Source organism: Ailuropoda melanoleuca, chromosome 8 (assembly GCF_002007445.2).
Source record: "Ailuropoda melanoleuca isolate Jingjing chromosome 8, ASM200744v2, whole genome shotgun sequence".
In the NCBI taxonomy this organism is placed as follows: Eukaryota; Metazoa; Chordata; class Mammalia; order Carnivora; family Ursidae; genus Ailuropoda; species Ailuropoda melanoleuca.
The window spans coordinates 43989542-44013832 of NC_048225.1; the positions used below are offsets into that span (position 1 = coordinate 43989542).

At 40.3% G+C, this 24291-nt stretch overlaps 1 protein-coding gene and 1 long non-coding RNA gene across 5 annotated transcripts in view; one reads left to right on the forward strand and one right to left on the reverse strand.

Annotated features, from left to right (window-relative positions):
- The first annotated feature begins 12870 nt into the window (after window positions 1–12870).
- Window positions 12871–20515, forward strand: LOC117803354. 2 transcript variants are annotated; one of them, XR_004627121.1, is made up of 4 exons: window positions 12871–15540; window positions 17002–17121; window positions 17889–18773; window positions 19964–20515. It is a non-coding gene; the product is annotated as an uncharacterized LOC117803354 (long non-coding RNA). The 2 variants fall into 2 exon arrangements; XR_004627120.1 differs by lacking the exon at window positions 12871–15540 and having other exon boundaries at window positions 15871–17121.
- Window positions 15686–24291, reverse strand: part of CCDC83 (coiled-coil domain containing 83) — a 50911-nt gene continuing 42305 nt past the window's right edge. For all 3 annotated transcript variants that reach the window (XM_034666199.1, XM_011222449.3, XM_019797590.2), the window contains 4 exons: window positions 22801–22922; window positions 19283–19359; window positions 18589–18767; window positions 15686–15875 (listed from right to left, as the gene is read on the reverse strand). In XM_034666199.1, coding sequence (XP_034522090.1) covers window positions 15714–15875; window positions 18589–18767; window positions 19283–19359; window positions 22801–22922 — 540 coding nt within the window. In that variant the 3' untranslated portion in view covers window positions 15686–15713. The remainder of the gene's footprint in view (window positions 15876–18588; window positions 18768–19282; window positions 19360–22800; window positions 22923–24291) is intronic.

Consider the following 24291-nt stretch of genomic DNA (forward strand, 5'->3'; position numbering starts at 1 on the left):
GACTGTATCATGTTTCATACTGAATAGTAAGTAGGATTCAGAGTACATGGTGGAGGGATTAAAGACTTTGCACTGATAAGTGTCTGCATAATATTTGCTCTGGTTGGAAAAAAAAACATCCTTAGCCAATATACTTTGTTAATTTTACTAGTTTCTAAGTTTCACTATTATTAAACCATTTTCATGTAAAATGGGAAATTGTACTTTCATAGTTAACTTCTTTAACATTGTCACAGATTTTGATGGTCTTTTGTGTTTCAGTGGATCTTCTATTTCAGGTCTGTGGCTTGTTGCTTTTGTAATTACATTATTATTACTATTACTATTATTTTGTATGTTTGTGAAGGTGCTTTGTTGAAACAACTTTGGGGCTTGTTGGATAGGTGTTACCCACATTTTACCTATTTTACAGATTGGAATTAGGAACTGGGAAAGGAAGTTGCTCAGGTCGATAAGCTAATAGAGGAGTCAGGTCTTTGTTTTCATGGTCCATTGTCCCTTTTATGACCTGCTGTTTATTCCGATGTATAAGCCGAAAAGGGAATTGCGTCCCTCTGCATTGTAGACTGATGACCATTCTTCATTCCTGCATGGTTTTCTTCCATGAAGCACATTTCCTGCTTCCTGCTTTGATGTCTAGACATCATGGGAAAGGAAAAATACAAAACACATGATCATATTAACTTTAATCAGAGTATAACACAGGTAAATTAGCTGTTGAATGCTTATCTATATTAGGTTATAAACCTGTACATGCCCACACCACCTTAGTACCCAGCTACCAAGTTGGCAGTGGCTATGGAGGGAGGTAAGATTATTAGCTGCAGAGAGCAGCTATACTCGTCACTAATCATTTTCAAAATTAGTTTTTTGCTTTTGACTTAACATTATCATTCAAAATTTTCTAAGAATATCCTTTTCTTAACTAGTGACTATGAAAGTCCATATATAGGAAGGGGCCTTCTGTTAGACTAGGAATTTTTTTCCACAAACAAAACATGACCCCTAGAAAGAGGCCTTTATGGGATAAGTTTCTCCTTGAATTAAAACAATTTCAAGCTCTTCTTTTGTTCATTATCATCAACAAACATGTTTCCAAATTCTGAGAATTCAGAGTACTGATGCAAATGCTTATTTAACACCGGTAGAGAGAAAAACAGCTCTACATTTAGGATGAGTGTGGGTCCCGTGTTTGGCAGTGGCTGGGTCACAGAGTTAATGGAGGGGTCACAGAGTATATGGAGAGGTCATGGCACTCAGCCAGATGAACTTATTCTTACCTTACGGAAAAGATGGCTTCACAGCTTCCATCAATGGCCGCAGCAAACAGCTTTTAGTTCTTTGTTCAGCCATACTTGCTAACTTCGATGGGTCTGACTGGTCTGGAATTCTGCTATCTGAATAGGATCTGAATGGAAAGGCTGCAGTATCATCTTCCATTTTGGTGTGTCACCAATCAGAAACGTTTTGTAGGGGCGCCTGGGTGGCTCAGTCGGTTAAGCAGCTTTTGGCTCAGGTCATGATACTAGGGTCCTAGAGTCCTAGGACCGGGTCCCACGTTGGGGGGGTGGGGTCCCTACTCAGCGGGGAGCTTTCTTCTCCCTCTCCCTCGATGCTCCCCCTGCTTGTGCGCGCTCATGCGCTCTCTCCCTCTCTGTCAAATAAATAAATAAAATCTTTTTTTAAAAAAAGTTTTTGTCTCTAGCTAGTATTTCTAATTGTGGTGTAAGTACTTAGTAAATGTCCCATTTATTATCAACGTGTAGCATACAGGTGTAGTTTTTATTCTGGATGAAACTACCCACATTGTCAAAAGTTGTGTAAAGTTCTTTCTGTGGTATTGGGGGACGGAGCAGGTATACTATCCTCAGGCAGAGTAGTAAGTTATACTGACAGTAGGGCAGACAGCTATGAGAAAAGGGAGGGGCGAGTTGTATAGAAGATTCGTGTTTTAATAAGTTCTTATTTAAAATAGCTCTTCCTTTGCTACCAAAAATAATTTCAAGGTTGGTTTTGAAATAAAAATTGCTGTGTGATAATCACCCAAGACACTAACCCTGATCCTATCTGAGCATTCCACAGTGGGTTACCCTCCCTGTCTCCCTTGAGCCTTGGGCACTTGGCAGCTGCCCTGTACTCCCAATTAAATCCTGGGTTAGCACGCCCTTGACCCTTGACTGGGACTGTAGGGAAGAAAGTATCAACAGAAATAGACAATCCCCATTCCCCACCATGCACCTGGGCTCCAGACTGCACTAATGTGCTAAACTTAATAGTGATTTCCTTGGCCTCTAAGGAACACTTTACATGGAAGCATCTGGCACACCACATTGGCACTGCCAGGTAACTTCGTGGCCATCTTAAAAGGCACAAAATGAAATCTGCACTTCTCTGGTCATTTTTGTCCTGAAGTAGGGTAGGAACTGGAAAGCTTTTTGCTTCCATGTAATTACATATTAAAGGAGGCTCAAAGGGCCAAGACGACGCTGGCAGAAGCACTGCAGTAGGAGGGAAAAGACATCAGGTTAAGCCCAGCAAGGATGGCTGTGCCCATTGTTTGGTGTTCAGAACAGCTATTGCTAGGAGCTAGTCTTTGGTAAAAACTGATATGCAGAACTTACTAATTCATGATGGACAGAATTTGCATCACATGTGGGTCCAAAGTGGAAGTGAAAGAATGACAGTTCACTTCATCTTACAGAGCTTAAACGTGTCATACTGGCCTAAAAGAAACAATACAATAGGATAATATAAAATGATAGAAAACATAAAAGTCTGTCCCCTGTTGGCACAGAGCTCCTAAGACCACACTAGGAGCATCTTTTGTTTTAAATGGTCTTTGACCCCAGTTCCTGACATAAAATTACTGAATTTCTTGGAATTCCCTGTGTGATAGAGGTGTCTTTTGTTTCGAGGCAGCTCTTGGTGGGCTCCTGGATAGCTTCAGGATGAGGGCTGGTCGCCAGAAAGACCAAGCTGTCATTGAGAAGCTTGCACTTCAGTCCAACCTCATCCTTCAGGATAGAGGAAATGGAGGCTAAATTAATGATTGAACATGCCTATAGAGTGAGGAAGCCTCCATAAATATCCCAATATTAAAGAATTGGGAGAGCTTCCAGGTTGGTGAAAAAATCCACTTGCCAGGAAGGTGGTGTACCCAACCTTCACAGGGACAGAACCTTACTCTCAGACTTAGGTATCTCCATCTTGCCATTATCTATATTCTTTGTCATATCCTTTATAATACTGGCAAACATTTGGTGTTTCCCTGAATTCTGTGAGTCATTCAAGTAAATTATCAAACCCACAAGAACCTTCGTTTATAGCTAGTCAGTAAGAAGTGTATAGTTGATAACCTGGACTTGAAGTTGGGATCTGGGGCACTGGGGAAATGGCTGTCTTCTAGGACTGAGCCCTTCACCTCTCAGGTCTGCACCAACTCTAGTCAGTGTGAAAGTTGAATTCTAGGGCACCCAGCTGGTGTCCTATAATTATTTGGTGTGGGAAACGTGCTTGTCTGGGTCAGAAGTATTGTGAGTATGAGAGTAAAGGACAAACAAGTGTTTTTCTCATGCATTTAATAAGCTTAGTAACTGAGGTGTTCATGTGGTAGAGATGGCATTTCAGAAGAGTAAGGATAAGAAGATGGTCTGTTTAATCTGAGGTTTAAACTGACACCATGTACCTGGGGAAGGGTGACAGAATTACCTCCAACATACACCAGTATAAATTCCAAATGGGTTAAAGGATATAAATGTAAGGAATTAGAAAGATGAAGAAAATATAGGTGACCATCTCAAATAGCAAAAGGGAAAGGATATGATAACAGTTCATCAAGGAAGAACTGATGATGAAAAAATGAATTTAGTAGTAACTAGAAAATTCAAATGGGAACAGTAGAGCTTTCCAAGTGTAAGGACATTCTTAGTGCTTTTGTATGTATTTGTTCATTTAATCAAGTCTATGGAGAAGGTAACTTTGTCATATCTATTTTATAGATGAGGAAACTAAAGCCTAGAGTACCTCACTTACTGTGTGATCTTTATCAACTAAGTGAGCTGCAGTCCTGAGCCTCTGTGGTCTGGCTATAACCAGACCATAACCACTTAGCTGTATGCTGGTGTAGGAGGATGCCATTTTGCCTGTCAAAAAGCATTTATATATATAACAGCACAGGCAGGAGTACATGGGGTTTGATTACTAATTTAAAGCGGAGGTGAGTGTAAGCTAATACAGCTTTTTTGGATGGAAGTTAGCTAGAGTTGTCAGAAGTCTTGAGAGTTTCTACCCCGATCCAGTAATTACGCTTTTAGGGAATTTACCAAGGGAAATAACCTAGGGATGGGGTCTTAGCTAGGGAACTTGCCTTGAATTGTTGCCTAGCACATAAGTTTAAAATCAGGAATTGCCCATATTGAAGAATAGGAAGTCAGATTAGTAGGTAGGATGCCATACCTTGAGACCATCTGTGAAACAAAACAGCCTCGCTCTCATGGGTCAGTTTGTATCAGCAGATAGTGGATAATTAGAGACTCAGTGCAGATTTTTATTGCTGTCATTCCAGATTAAAAGCCAGTCTACACTACCAGGCTCTGCCAATTCCCAGGTCAACCAAAAGTAGGAAGAGCTGTTTTTTTGCTTGAGAGGGTTTGTCTGCTGGTGATGAGCTGGAGAGAGGGAGTTTCCACTGAAGACGGGAGGAATACTAGTCCAAGGTGCTTAGGAGAACAAAATTCTCTACCAGTCACCCAACAGAGAAGAGGGCTTTGCACTCACCGACATGAGTTTTACTGTCCTAGAAGATTTAGGAGGTAAGTGGAACTCTCCAGTTTCCTTGTTCTGTGTTAAGGGAAACTAGAGGACCCACAAGGCATTTTTAGTTTGTTTATCAAGCAGCTTCTCAGGCATGGTTTCTTGATTGCAAGCCTTAACATACATGTTTCACAAAGTTTCCACACTTGGTAATTTTCTCCCCAAATGTAGTTTCCTATGAAGGGCCTGGGTGATCCATCACATGGGGGATTCGTGTGTCTGACTGGCTGCAGCCCTCCCCTTCAACCCTGCACTTTGGTGCGATCGATCCTTCAGTGTACGCGTGTGGCTCAGTGCTCACCATGTAGTCAGGGCCTATAACAATTCCAAACTTTCTCACACCTCCGTTCTTGAAACTTCTGACCAGACTAACTTTTTACTGTCTCTTAATGGAACTCTGGAGTTCCCTGCCCCTTTGTCTCTATTTTTTACGTTTTGCCCGTTTGAGTACTGTCACTCCTGGTAGGGAAAACTAGCACCCCTGTTCACTTTTAGGGGCACCATGAATTGGACAGCCCTTTCAGAAAGTCATAAAAGTGCTTTTATACTTTGTTCTGTAATTCCACTTCTGGAAATCTGAAGAAATTAATCCAAAGTATGGAAAATAGTTTATGTGGAGGAATACCCATCACAAGTGATTGAGATTTTCAAAGAAACAACTGTGAAGTAAGGGGAAGTTCAATGATGAGTCCCGGAGAATATCTCCATTTTTAAGGGAAGTAAAGGATTAATGGAGATCAGGAAAAGAGCAGAGCTGGAGATTAACTATTTTCAAAAAGACAGGAGATAACATGCTGGTGAGGATGTGTAGAAGGAGGGAACCCTGTGTGCTGTTGGTGGGAATGTAAACTAGTACAGTCACTATGGAAAACAGAATGGAGTTTCCTCAAGAAATTAAAAATAGAGCTATCCTAGGATCCAGCAATCCCATTTATGGGTATATGTCTGCAGGCAACAAAATCATCTTGAAGCAATACCTTATTCTCATGTTCACTGCAGCATTATTCACTACAGCTAAGGAATGGAAGCATCCTAAGTGTTCATCAGCAGATGAATTGATTTCAAAATTATAGTATATTTAAACAGTGGAATATTATCTTTAAAGATGAAGGAAATTCTGTCATTTATGACAACATGGATGCTAAGTGAAAAAAGCCAAGACAAAGAAAAACTAATACTGCATGGTCTTACTTATATGTGGATTCTAAAAAAAAAATAAAATATAAAGGTAGGGGGGAAGTCAAAATAATAGAAACAGAATAGAAAAATAATACAAACAGTAGAAAGTTGGTTGAAGGATGGAGGAAATAAAGAGAGGTTGGAAAAAAGTTGCAAATTTTAATATAACGAGAATAAGGTCTGAGGATCTAATGTATAACATGGTGACTGTAGTTGATAATGCTGTCTCGTATAATCAAAATTTGGTAAGAGAATACGACTTATATGTTCTTCCCTGCTGCCGACAAAAAGATAAATATGCGAGGTGATGGATGTGTGTATAGCTCTATGGGAGGAATCCCTTGACAAAGAATATATATATCAAATCAACACATTGTATACTTTAAATAGTTTTAGACTTTGTCAGGTATATCTCAAAGATGAAAGAGAAGAATGCACTAGTAACATTAATTCCTTAGAGTAGAACTTAAAGACGTTAAAGAAAGAGACAATGAGCTAAGCAGCAAAATCAGTGGGAGGTAGGGAAATGCTGCATGGTCAGGACTGGAGATGAGACAGGGTAAGTGAGGAAAGAACACAGGAGAGCCTGGGGTAGGGACATATACAGAGGACAGTTTGCATGAGATTTGTCTCTGAAGAGCACTCTTCCCTTCTGAGAGCATTTCCATCGCCGAGTGAGACCCCTGCTGCTTGATGAGACAGTGCAACCCGGTGGGAACAGTGTGGACCCTGCAGCCATGCTGTAGGTTGAAACCCAAGTTTGGACGACTTACATACTCTGCCTGAGCCTCAGTGTCTTCATGTGTAAAGTGGCATAATGATGCCTACCTCATAGGACTGTTGTAGTTAACAAATTAATAGATTGAGGCATTTAGAACATCCTGGCACGTGATAAAGTTTCAGTACACTTAGCTGGGAATAGCTTGTGGTCAAGAGCCTAGATTTTTTGGAGGTAAAAATCTATGTTTAAATCTTGACTCTGTCCCTTACTAGCTGGGGGACTTTGGGAAATTGACTAAATTTCTCTCTGCCTGTTCCTTGTCGGTAAAGTGAGAATAATTGTAGACCCATCACATAGGATGATAGAAGGATTGACTAGGTTAATATATATGAAGTGCATATAATAAGCATGTTGAAGTGTTTGCTATTGTTAGTATTACTAAAGAGGCTTTAAAAATGTCAGTCTTTGGGATTGTTCACCCTGCCCTGTTTGCATTGTGCTGATGTCAGCCCTGAGCTCTGCTGGAGGTCACAGGAGCTGATTCCAAAGCAAAACCCTGAACCTCTAACTCCACACATCCTCACATAAGCAGCAGTCCTTGTTTTTTTTTTTTTTTTTTTTTAAGATTTTATTTGAGAGAGCAAGAAAGTACAAGCAGGGGGAGTGGTAGAGGCAGGCTCCCCCTGGGCAGGGAGCCCGGTACGGGGCTTGATCCCAGGGCTCTGGGATCATGACCTGAGCCAAAGGCAGACGCTTAACCGACTGAGCCACACGGGCACCCCAGGACTCCTTGGTTCTAAGGCAGCTGCAGTAATTCTAGAGTCTGGTGTGACACACACATTTTTTGAAAACAGCCAACACCACTCATTTAAGCAAACTTAGGTCAGCAGTTTAGGTGTCCTCAGATAAAGCAGAATACTTTCTAAAGTCATTTGAGCACCCCTCCCCCGCCACTTTTTTTTCGTTTTTAACAGAGACTAAATACTTACCGAAGTTTTGTTTAGTGTCTTAGAGACTACATTTTACTATTGGAAACATTGACTCAGACCTTGTGAGGTAAATATTCATGTTCACCCCTGTATTAGGATTAGATTTGGCTGGTGTATCACAGAAAATTCACACTAACAACGATTCAAACAAGACAAGCTTATTTTCGGTCTCACATGAAAGTCCGAGCAGCTTTGCTCACAAGACTGACAGGTGTCTACTTTTAGGTACAGGTAGGTGTCCTGCTGCTCCATAGTCCTTAAGGTGCTCCTTGCATTTCATAATCCACGGCAGCAGGATGGAGGACGTGGGGAGAAAGGGAAAGGAAGACATGACCCAGAAATTGTGCACAGTTTCTCACATCCCATTGGGCAGAACTTTGTCATGTGGCTGCAAGGGAAGGTGGGAAGTAGTCTTTAACTTTGGTGATCACATACTCAGCTAAGACGGGTGAATCAATGCGTTATTATGGTGGGGGGGTGACGAGAGATTTGAAGGCATACTAGCAGGCACTGTCACAGTCATGCAACTTCTGTGAAAGGGATTGCTAACTTCTTGAGCCTTTTTCTGATCAATGACTTTAAAACCTTCCCATGTCACATATTGTAAGTTGAGATCTGAGAAATACTAAAAGAAGAATTACAGCTTATAGTTTTAGAATGGAAATATTTCAAAGAAATTAAATATAAAAAGTGTCAAATGCTTAAAAATGAAAAAACAAATCCAAACTGCTAGTGCTCGGTGTGTATTAGCAGACATGTTGGAAATGGGCACCTTCCCCCCAGATTTTAGGCCCAGCTGTAGTCCACATTGGCAGTTTTACATAAATAGCACAGAAGTCACGGAAGCCACTTTTTAAGTGGCGAGGAGAAAATAACTGATGCTGAGATGCACTCTAACAGTCAAAGGACATTAAAGATCTGAAGTGAATTGCACACTTGTGCCAGAAGCTCAAATGAGGCCAGAGCACACCATCCCTCTGATTTCGTGTCTGGGGGTTTTAAGGTAAAAATGCCTTGCTGACCTCAGTTAGTCATACAGAGGAGAATCCAGTGTAGTTCATTTTCATTCCTCTTAGGAGGGAAATGTTGCAAGGCCTAGCATATTTTTATAGCTGAGACTATACAAAAAGATGGCCCAAACCCAAGAAGGCAAGAGGTCAGTGAGTTGAGCACCCAGCTTGAGGAAGGATATGCTGACAAAACTTTTTACCAAGAATCTGTGAGGATATCTGAATCTGCAGCCCCTTTCAAACGCATTCATGCTGCTGGAAACCTGAAAACGTTTCTACGTGAAGAATCTTTAAAAGCATCTTGAAGGTTTTTAGCACTTACTCAGATCATAAGAACAGAATGACCGAAAACATAACCAACCATAACAGTCATAGTTTAAAAAAAAAAAAAAAAAAAAAAAGGCAGCCTTTCTGGGAACTTGAGCCTCATAAAGTCACAGGAATAGGAAATGGAAATACTTAATCTAGTTAAAGTCACTAATATTTAGAAAGCCTCTGCTGCTTGAGGGCACATTTCCTTGCATCTAGTGCAAAAGCCAGTTTTATTCCAAGAAAAATACAGAGAACTGTTGTGTTGAGCTCTAGTAAAACAAGGAAGGATCGAGCAGGCCTTTAACAAACAGCCCTTTATTGCCACAAAAATCCCCTGGCCTCCCTGTTCCCTCAATCGCTCTAGTGTCTGGCTATAGGACTCAGAAAGAAACAAAAATGTTACCACTGACCCACAGTGCCCGCCCTGCCTCCCCCACACTCGTGAGAATGTTGGAAGTGGGTTTACTACTGGTCCCTACAGCCTGAGGTAGATCAGCTGATCCTGGGTAAGGCCTCTTGGAGCCTCACACCAGGCGGCAGCTGAGTGCCTGTCCCCCAGCCAGCTCAGGACAGAATGAACCCCTTCATGCATCGACCTCAGAGACTGGTCAGCGCCTCACAGCATGTGACAGATGGGACACAGACGCTCCCTATACCTTCACATGAATGCACTTCAGAGACAACTGCCAGAGACTCCTGTCAAATGCCAGTCGTTATTTCAACTGCCATGTATTGTGTGCCTAGTTATATACAAGTTATATGTCCTCTTTAAAATTTCTTTAAAAATTTTTTGAAGATTTTATTTATTTGAATGAGAGAGAGAAAGCACAAGCGGGTGGGGGGGTGCGGGGCGAAGGCTGAGGGAGAAGCAGGCTCCCCGCTGAGCAAGGAGCCCGATGTGGGACTCAATCCCAGGACCCTGGGATCATGACCTGAGAGTGATGCTTAACTGACTGAGCCACCCGGGCGCCCCACATGTCCTCTTTTTAATCCTTGAAAAAAATCCTGCAATATGAGAATTAGGTCCATGTAATACAGAAGTGGAAACCAGGCTTAAAAGAGGTTAAGTGACTACCCAAGATTCAAGATAGCCAGCCTGACTCCACAAAATGTGTTTTCCCATACTCTACCTTATCTCTTTACGTCTCCTTAATTTCTTCAAATTTATCTAATTCCTGGCCCCAAATAAGCAATTTCCCAGCCTGAGGCTAAAGCTGCTGACACTCAGTCTCTACCCTTCCGCCCCCGGAATCTTGAATGGCAGCATATAGAACTCACATGCTTGGTTATTCTGCAAACTGAAACCACTACATAAAATCCTTCTAAACTCATCTTAAATTTCTTCTCCAAATTTATTACCAAGGGTGCTAAAAATAGAATATTGCAAGTTAAATACAACCACCCACCACACCTAGAATATCTTGTCTTGCTTTCTCCCCCCCGTTCTTGCTTCCTCCTTTGCTGCTGATATGAAGAGCGAAAGCAGTTTTCACCAGCCCACGGAGGCCTCCCTGACCCACCAGGCTCTCTTACTGCACCATTAGCATCTTGAAGAAAGGGGCAATTTCATTTTGCCTCCCTGATGCCTTACACACAGTGCCTGGCTGGAAGGACTTGTTTGATAAACCCTTCCTCAACTGAGTGACACTGATAGAAAGTTCACGGTGGTACAGCAGTTTGTGGAGATTTGCTTTGTAATGTCATCTCACAAAGCTACCACCATACACTGTTTAGAATTTGGATTGTTTAAAAAAAACCTGCAGATTTTTTTTTTAGAGACAGGGCCATTCTGCAAATTCTAAACACAAGAAATGATATTAACAGAAGAAAAGAACATTCTTCCCTTTCCTTTTCCAAAGGATGCCTTTTCTACTCTGACATCTTCTTGGCAGCAAACAAGGCTTTTAGCCATTTGATATTTTCTTCCGATTCAAATTCACATTGTGAAGTAAAAACTGCCACGACAAACAAGTTAATGCTGGAATCCTACCATGTTATGCCTGGCTTGTTTTCATAATCTCATGGTCTGAACTTTCCAAGAGTGAGAGAAAAACAATGTCAGTTTCTGCTGACCTACTGAAACCAGTGGGTTGTCACATAGCCTCTGTTTGTTGGTTTACTGGAAGCTTCTTGATTTGTCCCAGTGGAAAGGCAGTAAGTTTCCTTTTTTTTCCTATCTGAGAAAAGTAAAGATAAATCTTATCTATAAAAAGTTTACTTTTCTTTCTTAAAAAGAAAATTGACAAATCCACTCCATATTGTTACTAACTTTTCCAAGGACATACCTGTTTCTGTTGACCTCTGAAAGACCCCCCAACAAAGTCTTCTGCCTTCCCGTCAGGAAACACTCTCGCTGCTGTTCACACCACAAGACGTAGCATGGTCTTTCCACACTGTCACTTTATGGAATTGATTGGAAGATAGGTATTTGGGGGACATTTTGGGGGGTAACTTTTTTAAGTATAAAATATATCAGTCAAGTATACAAATCTTAAGTGTCCTGCTTAATGTTTATGAAGTGAACCATCCAAGTTAACTGCCTCTCAGATAAAGATTACCAGAAAACTCCTTCACGTACGATCCTAATCATTCGCTACTACAGAAATAACCACTATTCTGACTTCTGTCATTAAGGTTAGTATGTCTGTCCTCTTTTGTGTAAATGGAATCATACCATATGTGATCTTTTGTGACTGCCTTGTTTCACTCGACCTTATGTGTATAAGATAGAGCTATGTAGCTATATTTGGCACTTGTTTATTCTTTTTCATTGCTGTATAGTATTCCATTGTGCGACTGTATAGATTGATATATATCACTATTTATACATTCTACTATTGACAGTCATTAGGGTTGTTTCAAATTTTGACTACTATCAGTAAAGCTGCTAGGAATATTGTTGTTGTGTCTTCAGGTAAACATAAGCACACATTTTTATTCCATATTAAGCCAAGAGTGGAGCTGCTGGATCATGACATATATATATGCTCAGCTTTAATAGTCACACCAAACATATTCCAACGTGTTTATGCCCATTTATGATCCCACCAACAATTATATGGGAGTTCAAGTTGCTCTGTATCCTTGTCAGTATTTGCTGTTTTTAACTTTTAATTTTAGCCATTCTGATGCATGTGTAGTTGCATCTCATGGTTTTAATTTGCCTTTCCCTGATGAGTAATAATATCACTCTTCTTTTTATGCTTATTAATCATTAGGATATACTCTTCTGTGATGTGCCTATTCAAATCTTTTGCTCATTTTTCCCTAAAATAGTTGTCTTTTTTTCCTATTGATTTGTTAAAGTTCTTTATATATTTTAGATATTTCTTTGTTAGATACATGTGTAGAAAATATATTCTCCCTGGATGTGGCTTGCCTTTTGACTCTTAATGAAGTCTTTTAATGAAAAGAGACTATAATTTTCATGAAATTCAATTTATCAGTTTATGATTAGTTATTTTTGTGGCATTCCCTCCCCCCCCCAGGGAGTAGGTGACTCAGGGAGCAGTAGATTTGGGGGTGGGGGCATGTGGAGCACAGCCAAATCCACATTTACCCACCTACCAGAAGTAGATGTCAATTCAAGCATAGGCTTTGAGAATCTATTGGGTATATTAAGAGGAACACGAAGATATTCTCTTATATTTCCTACTTGAAGCTTTATTGTTTTACCGTACATATTTAGGTCTCTGATCCACTTGGAATTGATTTTTGTATATGGTATGATATAGGTGTCAAGGTTCATTTTTTTCCCTATGTAGATATACAGTTGACTCAGCATCATTTTTTTTATTGACCCCCCCCCCCAATTATAATGGCATGTTTGTCAGAAATTAAGTGATTTTGTGGGTTGGTTTCTGGATTCTTCATTCTGTCCGTTGGACATTTTCTTTTTCCTTGGGCCAAAACCACACTGTCTTAAATATTTAAAGTCTTGCAATTTGGTAATAAGTTCTCCAATTCTGTTGTTTTTCTTCAAGATTGTCTTAGCTATCATAGGTCTTTTGCCTAGGTTGTAGATTTCCATAATAATGTTAGAGATATTAATATCTATGAACAAAAACCTGATGGATTTTTTATTGAGATTGCATTGAATCTACAGTTATAGTAAGAACTAACATCTTAACTCCTTTGAATCTTCCAATCCATGATGATGGTGTGTGTCTCTATTCCCCATTTATTTAAGTCTTCTTTCTCTCAACAATGTTTTACAGTCTTCAGTATAGAAGTCTTGCTCATATTTCATTAGACAGTATTTCTTGATTTTGGTATTTTTGATGTTATTATAAACAATTTAAAATTTTCCCAATTGTTTGCTGCTAGTACAAAGAAATACAATGGACCTTTGTTGACCTGTACCCTGTGACTTTGCTAAATTCACTTATAAATTCTACTAGTTTGTAGATTACTTTGGATTACCTACATACAGAAACTTGACATCTATAAGTAGTAGAGTTCGCTTCTTCCTTTCTCATCTCTATCCTTTTAATTTCTTTTTCTTGCCTTTACTGAACTGGCTACAACCTCAAGTTGTATTCAATACTGAAGTTCCATTAAATACTGTTGAATAGAAGTATGATAGTGAACATATGTGTCTTGTCCCTGACCTCAGTGGGAAAAGGTTAATATTTCACTATTAGGTGCAATGTTAGCTATAGTTTTTTAATGATATTCCTTGTTTGCTAAGAGCTTTATCATACTATTATGAATTTTTATCACACTATTGAATTTTATCAAATGCTGCATCTATTGAGATGATCGTTTGAGTTACCTATGTTCCGTTCATTCTATCCTTGATTTTTAAATTTTGAGATATAAATTCACATGCAATTGTAATGGGCATTAAGGAGGGTATGCGTTGTGATGAGCACTGGGTGTTATATGCAACTGATGAATCACTGAATACTACATCTGAAACTAATGATATGTTGGCTAATTGAATTTAAATTAAAAAAAGATAATATGAACAGATAGCATGTACTCTTTATCCAATTTCCCTCAATAATGTCATTTTTCAAAATTATAATATCACAAGCAGGATATTGACATTGATTTAATCCACTAGTTCTGTTTGTGTTTCCACTCTGATTTCTGAATGTTAAACCAACCTTGCATTCTTTAAGAAATAGGTATAACTGGATGCAATAAGCTAATATTTTGTGAGGGATTTTGCATCTGTAGTCATGAGAGATATTGGCCTGTGATTCTCTTTTCTTGTAATGACTTGACAGGTTTTGGTGTTAGGATTATATTGGTCTCAATGAATGATTTGGAAGTGTTTCTTTTTTCTCTGTTCTCTGAAAGAGTTTATGTATGTTTGCTATTATATCTTTTTTTTTTTTTTAATCCTTGGAGAAATTCACCAGTAAAGCAAGCCATCTTGGTTTGAAATTTTCCTTGTGGGAAAATTTTAAGTACAGATTAGAACTTTTTTTATAGATTGGGTACTATTCAGAATTTTAGTTTCCTCCTGAAAGAAATGTTTTTCAAGAAATGTTTCCATTTCATCAAAGTTGTCAACTCTATTGAGAAAGTATTTTCCTTTAATTTCCTCTTATATTTTTCATAATGTTTGTAAAATCTGTAGTGATATTTCATTCATTTGTTTTTTGTTTTCTTTTTTTGATTAGTCTTACTAGGGCTATCAACTTTGACGCTTCAAACTGGCTTTTAGCTTTGTTGATTTTCTCTTTATCTTTGGCCTTATATTTAAAAGATGTTCCTTGTAGAAAGCATTATAAGTAAATGTAGCTTTAAAATGGAAGGTTCATGTCAAATTCAGCCACAGTCATAGTCCTTGGCTTGTGGCGCTCATAAGAGGGAAGTGGTAATGGTCTTGAACAGGGACTCAGCAGTTTAGATTTCTATTTTTTTTTTAAAGATTTATTTATGTATTTGAGAGAGAGAGGGTGTGGGGGCAGATGGAGAGAGAGAATCAATCCCAAGCAGACTCCTTGCTAAGCCTGGAGCCCGACACATGGCTTCATGTGCGGCTTGACGTGGGGCTGGACATGGCACTCCAAATGGGGCTCCACATGGGTCTCAATTGCAGGACCCTGAGATCATGATCCGAGCCGAAATCATGAGTCTGCTGCTTAACCAACTGAACCACCCAGGTACCCCCAGCAGTTTAGACTTAATAGAGCTAAGAGGAGAAGGATCTCACTCCTGGTGGAGTATTTTTATATAATAAATTACCACCCTCAAATTTGTTTGTTTCTAAAGTGTTTTATATTTATTATAAATAGTGTTAGGTTAAAGAAGAATAGGCTTGAACTGCGGACTGGCTGTCTGTCATTGAGCACTCTCAGAGGCAAAGCAGTGTAGTCAGTGCTATACAAGTTTCTGAATTGGTCTTAGAAAACTTCTAACTGAACTGTTTCATATTGGAATGACAGATCAAGCAGAAGATTTTAAGTGATAAGGAAACTCAGAAACCATCTTGGGCCCATTATCGTTTTTCTGAATACTTGGACATGGAAATAAAAAGTGTACTTGCATTTTTGTCATGCAGGTAAATGAACAGCTGAAGACTTGGAACTTTGATTTTAAGTGTCATTATGACCTTTAGAAATAACAACTGGTTTAAAAATGGACAAAAGTGTAAATAAAATAGGCAAGTAATACACTTCAGTTCCCAATGAAAATTTATAAGGAAAAGTTATTTTTACTTTGCAGCGTTTGGTCTTAGAGAAAAGACTTCATCATTTTATATGTGATGCGGCTTTCTGGGATCCTGACATCTTCATAGCATTTGACTGGAATTTCTTTCTCTTGAAAATGAATGGGCATCTTCTTGCTCTCCACACTCATGAGCTTCACTTGCAGGGGACCCAGGTTTACATAATCCTATGGTGAACAGACACAGAAGAGAATAGGAGAGGTTATCCAACAAGTTACCCGTCTTAATAGTTAGGTTTCCTTTATTATAGTTGGCCTTTATCTGACAGATTTCATTGCCCTCTTAATTGCCCGAGAAACATGTGAAATATGAGAGTCACTGTAAACAGAAAACCGCTCAATAAGCTTATATACCCAGTGGGGCGTGGTAGGTAAGATCTCCCAAAGAGCAGGCAGCAAGGTGGACAGGCTTGTCTTTCGGAAAGTTGGGTGGGGGGCACCAATTAGAGTGGGGAGATACATTTTCTCAAAGTCTTTAATTGGTAGAAGAAAGTGTTGGCTGTATATATGTAGCCCTCTGCTGACCAGGATATACCCACAGCAGAGTTTTCTATATTATTCAAGAACAATGGGAAGGATTTGTAAGCATCACTTTGACTATAAATATTCTAATATTAGGCAAATTCTCCATGAATTTTTCACCTTTCACAGGACCACTGGCTACTGTATAGGTAAAACTGACCATATTCTGCCAGATTAACTATAGTTTAAGATATCAGCAAATGGAATTAGAAATCTAATTTCCATGAAATCCCAGCCAACCCAATACTGGGTTGAAACAGCTCAGGCCCTACCCAGCATGCCTTCCTCTTAGTAAGCCTCCTCTAAGCCATAACTCTGTCTTTCAGCAAATCTTTCCTGAGTGCCCACTTTGTACCAGGCCCTGTACCAAGTGCTGAGGTGCAATGATAAGGTCACAGGCTGATTGGTCAGGGAGACAGAGACAGGTGCTACCTTCCTTTTGTACAGCAATTAGTGATTTTCTAATCTGTCTTCTAGCATGTAAACAATTTGAGGGGAGGGCCTGCCATATAGGCATCTTTGAAACTTCATTTCTTCCTGTTCTCCCCATAAATTGCCAAACATCTAACAAGTACCTGGCATGTTGTGGGGTTTTCAAGAAACATTTATTAGAATTTAGGAAAATCACAGAATAAAAAAGGAAGGCATTGTTTTATTTCTCAAAAATGCATATTGTTGTATTTATTTTGTTTTAAAAATATATAATTGTAGAGCTACAATAAATGTGAGATAGGAGAAAAACAAACTGATGGATGTCTCCAATATATTTCAGAGTCTGCTGAAGCTGTCATGACAAAATATCATAGACCGACTGGCTTACACAATAGACATTTAGTTCTCACAGTCTGGAGACTGGGAAATTCAAGATTGGGTGCCAGCTGATTGAGTTCTGGTAAGAGTTCTCTTTCTGGCTGCTAGATGGCTGCCTTCTCACCGTGTCCTTACAAGGCAGAGCCCCTTCTCATAAGCCACAGTTCTATCAGATTGGGGCTCCATCTTTTTGACCTCATTTAACCTTATTTACCTCTGAAAGACCCTTTCTCCAGATTGGGTGTTAGGGCTTCCACCTATGAATTTGATGGGGGTGAGAATGGGGTTGAGGATCTGCAATTTAGTCCATAGCACAGTGCCATTTCCACCATCAAAAACCTCCATGGAAAGTAAGAAGGTCTTTCATTTACCCAAATGGTATGTGATTTTGGAATTTTGTAGATAATTGTCCACTAGCCTGAGGTCATGAAAACATACCAGGTGTCATGGTTTCAAGACCCCCATAGGGGTGTTTGAATGCCATAGAGAGAACTTTAGTCTTTAAATTGTCACTTGATATTAGCAGGACTGAGTTGTAGTTAGCTAAAATGGTTTTTGTTGATTTTTTTCAGTTTCTTCTGCTTTCATACAGCACTCTTTCTCCTACCAGACTTTAAGTTCTAGGAGAATTTTTAAAGTAATTGGTAGTGCCAAGAAGGAAAATGGCAAGGGGTGGATGTGGGAGTAATTGTAACGTACCAAAAGATTTTAAAATTAAAAATCTTTGATACTCCAGTTTTCACCTAATATGGTATATGTGGCAGTTTGTACTTTCCAAAGACGGCCACACTAATAGATATCCTGTCCCACATGCTTTTCTTACAATGTGATGCTCCTTCCTCTTTCCAGATGCAGGAGCTACATTCCCTCCCCTTGGGTGGAACTTTGTAACTACATCAACCAATAGGATATGATGGAAGTGATGGTGTATGATTTCCAAATTTAAGTCATACAAAATATTGCAGCTTTCACCTCAGTTTCTGGTATTGCTTGTTCTGGGAGAAGGCAGACACCAGAACAGAGACAGTAAAGGCACCTCATGGAGAAGCCCATGTGAAGAACAGAGGCTCCCTCTTAGCCAGCATTAACTTGCCAGCCATGTGAGTGAGCCACCTTGGAAGTGGATCCTCCTGCCCCAGTCAAGCCTTCAGATGACTATTGCCCCCACTGACATATGACTGCAACTGCCTGAGGGCCCAGGTGAGAGCTGTCCATTGGAGCCCTTCCCAAATTCCTAACTAACAGAAGCCATGAAAGAGAATAAATGACAATTGTTATAAGCCACTGAGTTTGGAGGTAATTTGTTATATAGCATTATATAACTTACATGGTAGACTAGGAATGGAACTCTGTTAATGAATATATGTAGCAAATTGCACAAGGATAGAAGTGAAAATTCTATCTAATGAGAGATGTGAATGGTGGACAAATTTTACTAATAAGTGCAAATAGAAGTTTTCAATATCCATGTGTTAGGTTAATTTTCTCCATTAATTAATAAAACGACATTCTCTTAGTACATAGTTTTTTTTTTTTTCATGAATCTTACCTTGAAATCCTGCTCATCCTCATATAGTAAGTATTTCATACCAGAGGCCCCAAACTCTATACATGAGCTGTTTTCTTCATCTGTCTTCAGGTGTTTGGCATATCCGATACCATCCTCATGACTAAGATATGAAGCACTGCTCTCCACTGATGAGCTCATGAAGTCTCTACCTTTTACTTCTGCAGGTTGTAATTTTAGGATGAATACAAAGAAACTGGTTATTTTGGGATAGATAAAAATGAAAATACAGTGCATACTCTGTCACACTTTTAATTTGAAAGAGCTTTGAGAAATGTAGAATCTATGTATTAAGGTGAGAGTGAGGCCCATGTTCAGAATCTCTGTTTAAGTTGTATTCCCTTCTGTTAACTGGTAGGTTTTGATAATCATATGGTAACTTATGTGTGTGTTGGTATTTTGGTTGGTTGACTAAACTGGAACCAAAAACACACCACGGTAGACAGCACCTCATCCCTCTTCCCCAGTATTTATGTAATTCACTGTGAAACATGGCAACTTTAATTTGAAAACAGGACTAGAGAAAGCTGCAAGAAGGGAAATCTGGAGAAGCTAGCATGTATCTATTTCTATTCCCTGAATAGCTCTTGAGTATGAGGTACCTGTCTATAACAGATGCTCAATAAGTATTTGTTAATTTGTTTTAAACCCTATCACCATTACAATAAAATGATACCTTCATATATTTCTGGCAGCTCCATAGGTGCTTTGGGTGGTGCTGTCAGTCCAGCAGCTTGAGTAAGATATAGTTGCCTAAAAACAACAAATGAGAAAAGCAGTCTGTCAGTCGACACATATGATACCATCTGCTCACTGGTGTCCATCTCTTTGGTAGGTGTTGGAGATACCTAGGTGGAAAATGAGACATAGTTTCTACCTTTGAGGAGCATGAGGCCCAGTGGGGTGGCAGACAGGCTTTCAGTATTTTAGGGTGATGGTCTCTACCCTGATGGGTGAGTGGGGGAGTGTGAGAAATGCTATGGGACAGAGAGAAGAAGCACCTGATTGAGCTTCAGGAGGGAAGGGCACGTTTCTAGGAGGCCATAGTACCTGAGCTGAGTCTTGAAGATCCACGGGCTGTTTGCCAGGGAAGGGCTTGGGGTGAGGAAGGGCGTTGTGTAATGAGGGAATAACATACTTAATGTCCTGGGAATGAAAGTGAGCATGACACACACACCAACCTGAATGGTTTTTAAATGAAGAGAAAAAGAGAAAGACGGTGGGCAGCAGGAATCCCAGATGACATGGAGGTTCTGGCTGTCACTGAGGAGCAGGTTTCGGTCACATGCCTGGGGACGTGTACATCTGTCAACGCAGCTCTCTATGCATGTGTGTAAGCCCGTGCTCTGCTTTTCAGCACCCACTGAGCTTTCAACCAGAACATATGATGTCTGCAAAGCTCCCTGTAGCTTTTCCATGATGTCCGCCTGAAGACAGCATGAAGCAGACTCTGCAGACATTCAAACCACCCCCATGCTCAGCAGCTCAGCAATTGGAGCGAAGCCCCTGGATTACAGGTTGCCAATTATTTAAGGAACATGGGTAAACTGTTACTGAAAGTGCTCAAGTCTCCAGCAAATCATGTAACTGCACACAATATTTATGTTTGTAAAAGCTTCTTAATTCAGCTCAGTAAAGGTCACGCCCACACGTAGCTCTGGTCTGCAGGTGGACATGCCTGAGGTCTTAGAATTCTCTTCTGTCTTCCTTTTTCCATTTTGAATCATTGTGATCTTACTAAATGTCATAAACTTCATGAATCTGGATTCTCTCTTAACCATTAATTTATTGTCACTTTTGTACAGCCATAAGGGAACAACACTTAATGATACGGAAAATACTTAAAGTATGTTGTTATATGAAGTTAGTGTTAGATTTGTAGCTGTTGGTCCACTTAGCCTCAGTTCTGTGGTGCTGGGGTCCCTGGGAAGTCACCTCTGGTGGACATTCACCTCATCTCATGTGTCTAAAAGATAGTACGACGTTCTATGTGAGCTGTGAAGGGAAAAGTCTGGGGTGCATTGGATGGGAAAGGTAGTAACTCTATTAGCTAAAATACCCCATTCTTCAGCCAAATAGGAAAACAACTTTTTGTATGTCCTTCAGGCACAGTTCGTGTCTATTTCACACCCCCCTTCTACAAGACTGAGTTCTCAACAGAAAGGTGAAAAGGGAAGTTGCCATAGATATGCAATACATATTTTATTTCTTTGACTTGAAAATGGCTTATAGTAAAAGCTCCTGAATACACTCAAAGTTATCCTTCTGGAGAAGTAGTCTAACAGATAACTGAGGGTTTACACATTTCTGTTCCTTTATGCAGATCTTTCTAAAATTTCCTAAACACCTGCCTCCAGGAATTTATAATCTAGTAAGGAAGCAGACATTAAATATGTAGTCACACAAGTGTGATGAATGCTGGTCATGAAGGAAAACATTAGGGTGCTGTGGAAGCATATACCGGGGCTCCTAACCTCGTTCTCATACACGGCACCCACGCTTTCTTTTGGCTTGGTCAGATTTTGAACTCATCTCTCCCGACTAAACACTCAGGTCTCTCACTAAAGAAAACCAACCCACAAGGCACTGACGAACACTGTCGGTTTTACTGGAGATTTTTGTGGGGCTAGGGGTTAAATTGGATGGGATTAAGTTGTACATGACACAGCAAACAACTTCATGAAAACCTCCATTAAAAGTTTCTTGTCTCCCTTCCTCACTGCCAAGCTCTCTCTGGCCAGGGAAAGAATTCCCCTTTGTATAACTAGCCATTCACGTCCGTGGAAGCACCAAATCAGATACAGCAGACAGAGCCGAGGCCAAAGCAGCAGGTGGGGTTGGCAGTTTGGAGGGTGGCTCCTTCCTAAGGCTGGGCCTGTTCAGAAAAGAAGGAAAGACGACAGCGGAGGCAGGTGGAGCCGTGGTTGTGAGGCACAGCGCCAGCAGCGGCTGCGGAGATGAGATCTGCCGGCTAAGTAGGGGGCGGGGGCGGCGGCAGCAGGAGGTACAGGAGCACCCCCAGGACTCCTCCAGGGCATCAGCTCAAGTGACTGGGAATTCAGGAGTCCAGTAAACAGCCAGTTCCTTCAGGCGGACTGCCCGCCGCATCAAGCACTGCTGTCTGCCTCTCCAGGACAGCACGCGGGCGTTATGCAAGGGAGCAGGGGGCCCCTTCCCTAGCCCGCCCTGCCGGCCTTTCGGTCTGAATAACTGCGCTATTCACTTAGCCCAGCAAACGAAAACCCCACAATTTACCTGGAGCCACCCTTCTTGGAACACATCAGCAAGTTTGTAAACAAAAAATACTCTATTATGTCACAAACCGTTATTTTTCCATGCCACACAAGTGACAGGAACTACTCGGGTAGGAACTTTGTCATGGCCCTTTCACCACGTTGAATTTCTCAGCTTTCACTCCTAGATCGAGACATTTGTCTCCCATCTTCCACATGTACACCCTGCATTAGTGTAATTCGTTTCCCCTCTCTTCCTAAACACGCTACTATTGGGATTATTTCCCAATAATTATTTCCCAAGAAGACTTGCCCAAATTATCATCACCTCTTTGAATTTTAATTCCATATTCCAGGGCCCTAGTTTTCCTATAGGCTGGTGTATTAAGAATTCTTTTGTCAGGTCAGAAAAAGAGAGAACCTAAAATACACATTTGGTTTCTCTTGTGCAGGAATAAATGTGACTTGGAATGCCAGGCTATTTTCTCTTGCCTGGAAGGTAGTTTGACTCTTCCACTATCAAAGGAAACAATGTTACAGTCCACAAGGTAACTGGAAGCCCAGAAGACCTCCAGGAAGCTACCACAAAGCTGATCACTTCCTCCTTTAAGCTAACTCCATACCTCATCCGTCTTCTGCTGCACTGGTATGCTTTTATTTTTATGCCTATTTTCCCGGCTGACCTGGAGGTTTTTGAAGATCAGCAGTTGTGATGTTCCTCTTAAGTGTTTGCTACTAAGACTACAGTGATTGTTGGAAAAGCAAGCCAAAGTTTGCACTGTACCAACGGTCGATTGTAATAATCTTACACCTTCACCCTGGCCATTTTGTGTGTTCCTTTCTTTGCAACCAATGCCATCCAGCTAGAGCATTAAAAATTAAAACATCTTTTTAAAAATAACAACTTTTTACAGATACAAATATTTACCAACTACTTTCTAGATACGCTAGTGACTTTCACCTGGGTATTTTGAGATCCACAAGTCTACAGTTGAATAGTTGATCAATAAGCACCAAATTTTCTTCTTCCAGTTCATGAATAGTATTTTCCAATTCTTCAACTTCCTTCCTGTGATTTGCAATCTGTAGAAGAAGAGAATGGATGGATGTTTGTCCTTGTTGACTTAGTTCTATCTAGTCTTCTGTAAGAAATTCAACTCCTAAAGTCCATTTGCCTGAGGGGAAGATCTATCCTGTATTATTTATTACTGGTTTTGCTTTGTCCTTCCTCTCTAAGAAGGAATAGGTGGATCTCTTTTCCAGATTGCAGAACTTGTTTGCATGGTTAGGCAGTTATTAGTGAATGGCAGGAGTTGTCCTTTCCTACCCTTCAGTAACATCCCTGGACTTACCTATCTGCTGAAGGTAGAGATGCACATGAAAATAAGAATAATTAACGTATCAATGTGGTTAAATGGGGAAGGTGATGATAAAAACAAAAAGCAGCCTGATCAAAGCATAATGGAAGTTGCTCAGGTACTGTGGGAAGTTCACCCTTGGTCTGGTGTAGGGTGCAAGGGAGAATTAATAGAGGAGGTAACATCTAATCTGGATTTTGAAGACCAAGTTGGGCTTCTCCAGGCAACAAAAGAGGGTACACTCTAGGCAGAAGGAACCACATGTTAGGCACAATTATTTTGGTGTGGATAGATACAAAGTGGAAGTGGGGAGAAGTAGGAGAGAAACTAGACAATTAGGGAAATCATGCTAAAGGGTCTGGTTTTTATTTTGCAGGTGATGGAAGGTCATTGATAGACATAACAGGTTTGACGTTTACTAAAGAAATATGGCTAACTTAATTAAATATGAACAAAATTTGCTTGCTTCTATTGATGGAATTTCCATTAGTCCTTAAGAGTATGTTTTGGAAATTTTGTCTAAAAAAGGCTTGGGTAGTGGGAAAGATATATGGGATGTTACCAGACAGAACTCCCGACTCACCTCTCTGCCCACCTCAGATAGCATGAGCTCTACCAGTGCTGCGTCAAGAGGTGCTCATGGGAGAGAGGGCAGGACGATAGGAGAATTAGAAGAAGAGTATAGAAGGGGGGCACCTGGGTGGCTCAGCTGGTTAAGCATCTGACTCTTGATTTCAGCTCAGATCATGATCTCAGGGTCATGAGATGGAGCCCCGTGTCTGCTCTAGGCTCAGCAGGGAGTCTGCTTGAGATTCTTTCTCTCCCTCTCCATCTGTCCCTCTCCCTGCACATACTCTCTTTCCCTCTCTCTCTAAAATAAATGAATCTTTAAAAAAAAAGTATAAAAGAGAAAGTGGTAGGCTGACGAGAATAATAGAGATAAACGGGGAAAAGTAAGCAGCTCAAGGGAATATGATGAAACAAAAAAGGTTCAGGGGTTTAGATTCAGTATCTCTTGCTAGGCATTGTCAAGAATGTAGCTGAGATGAATACTTAGATAACATTTTTTATTTGGACTTGAAATTTATTTATTA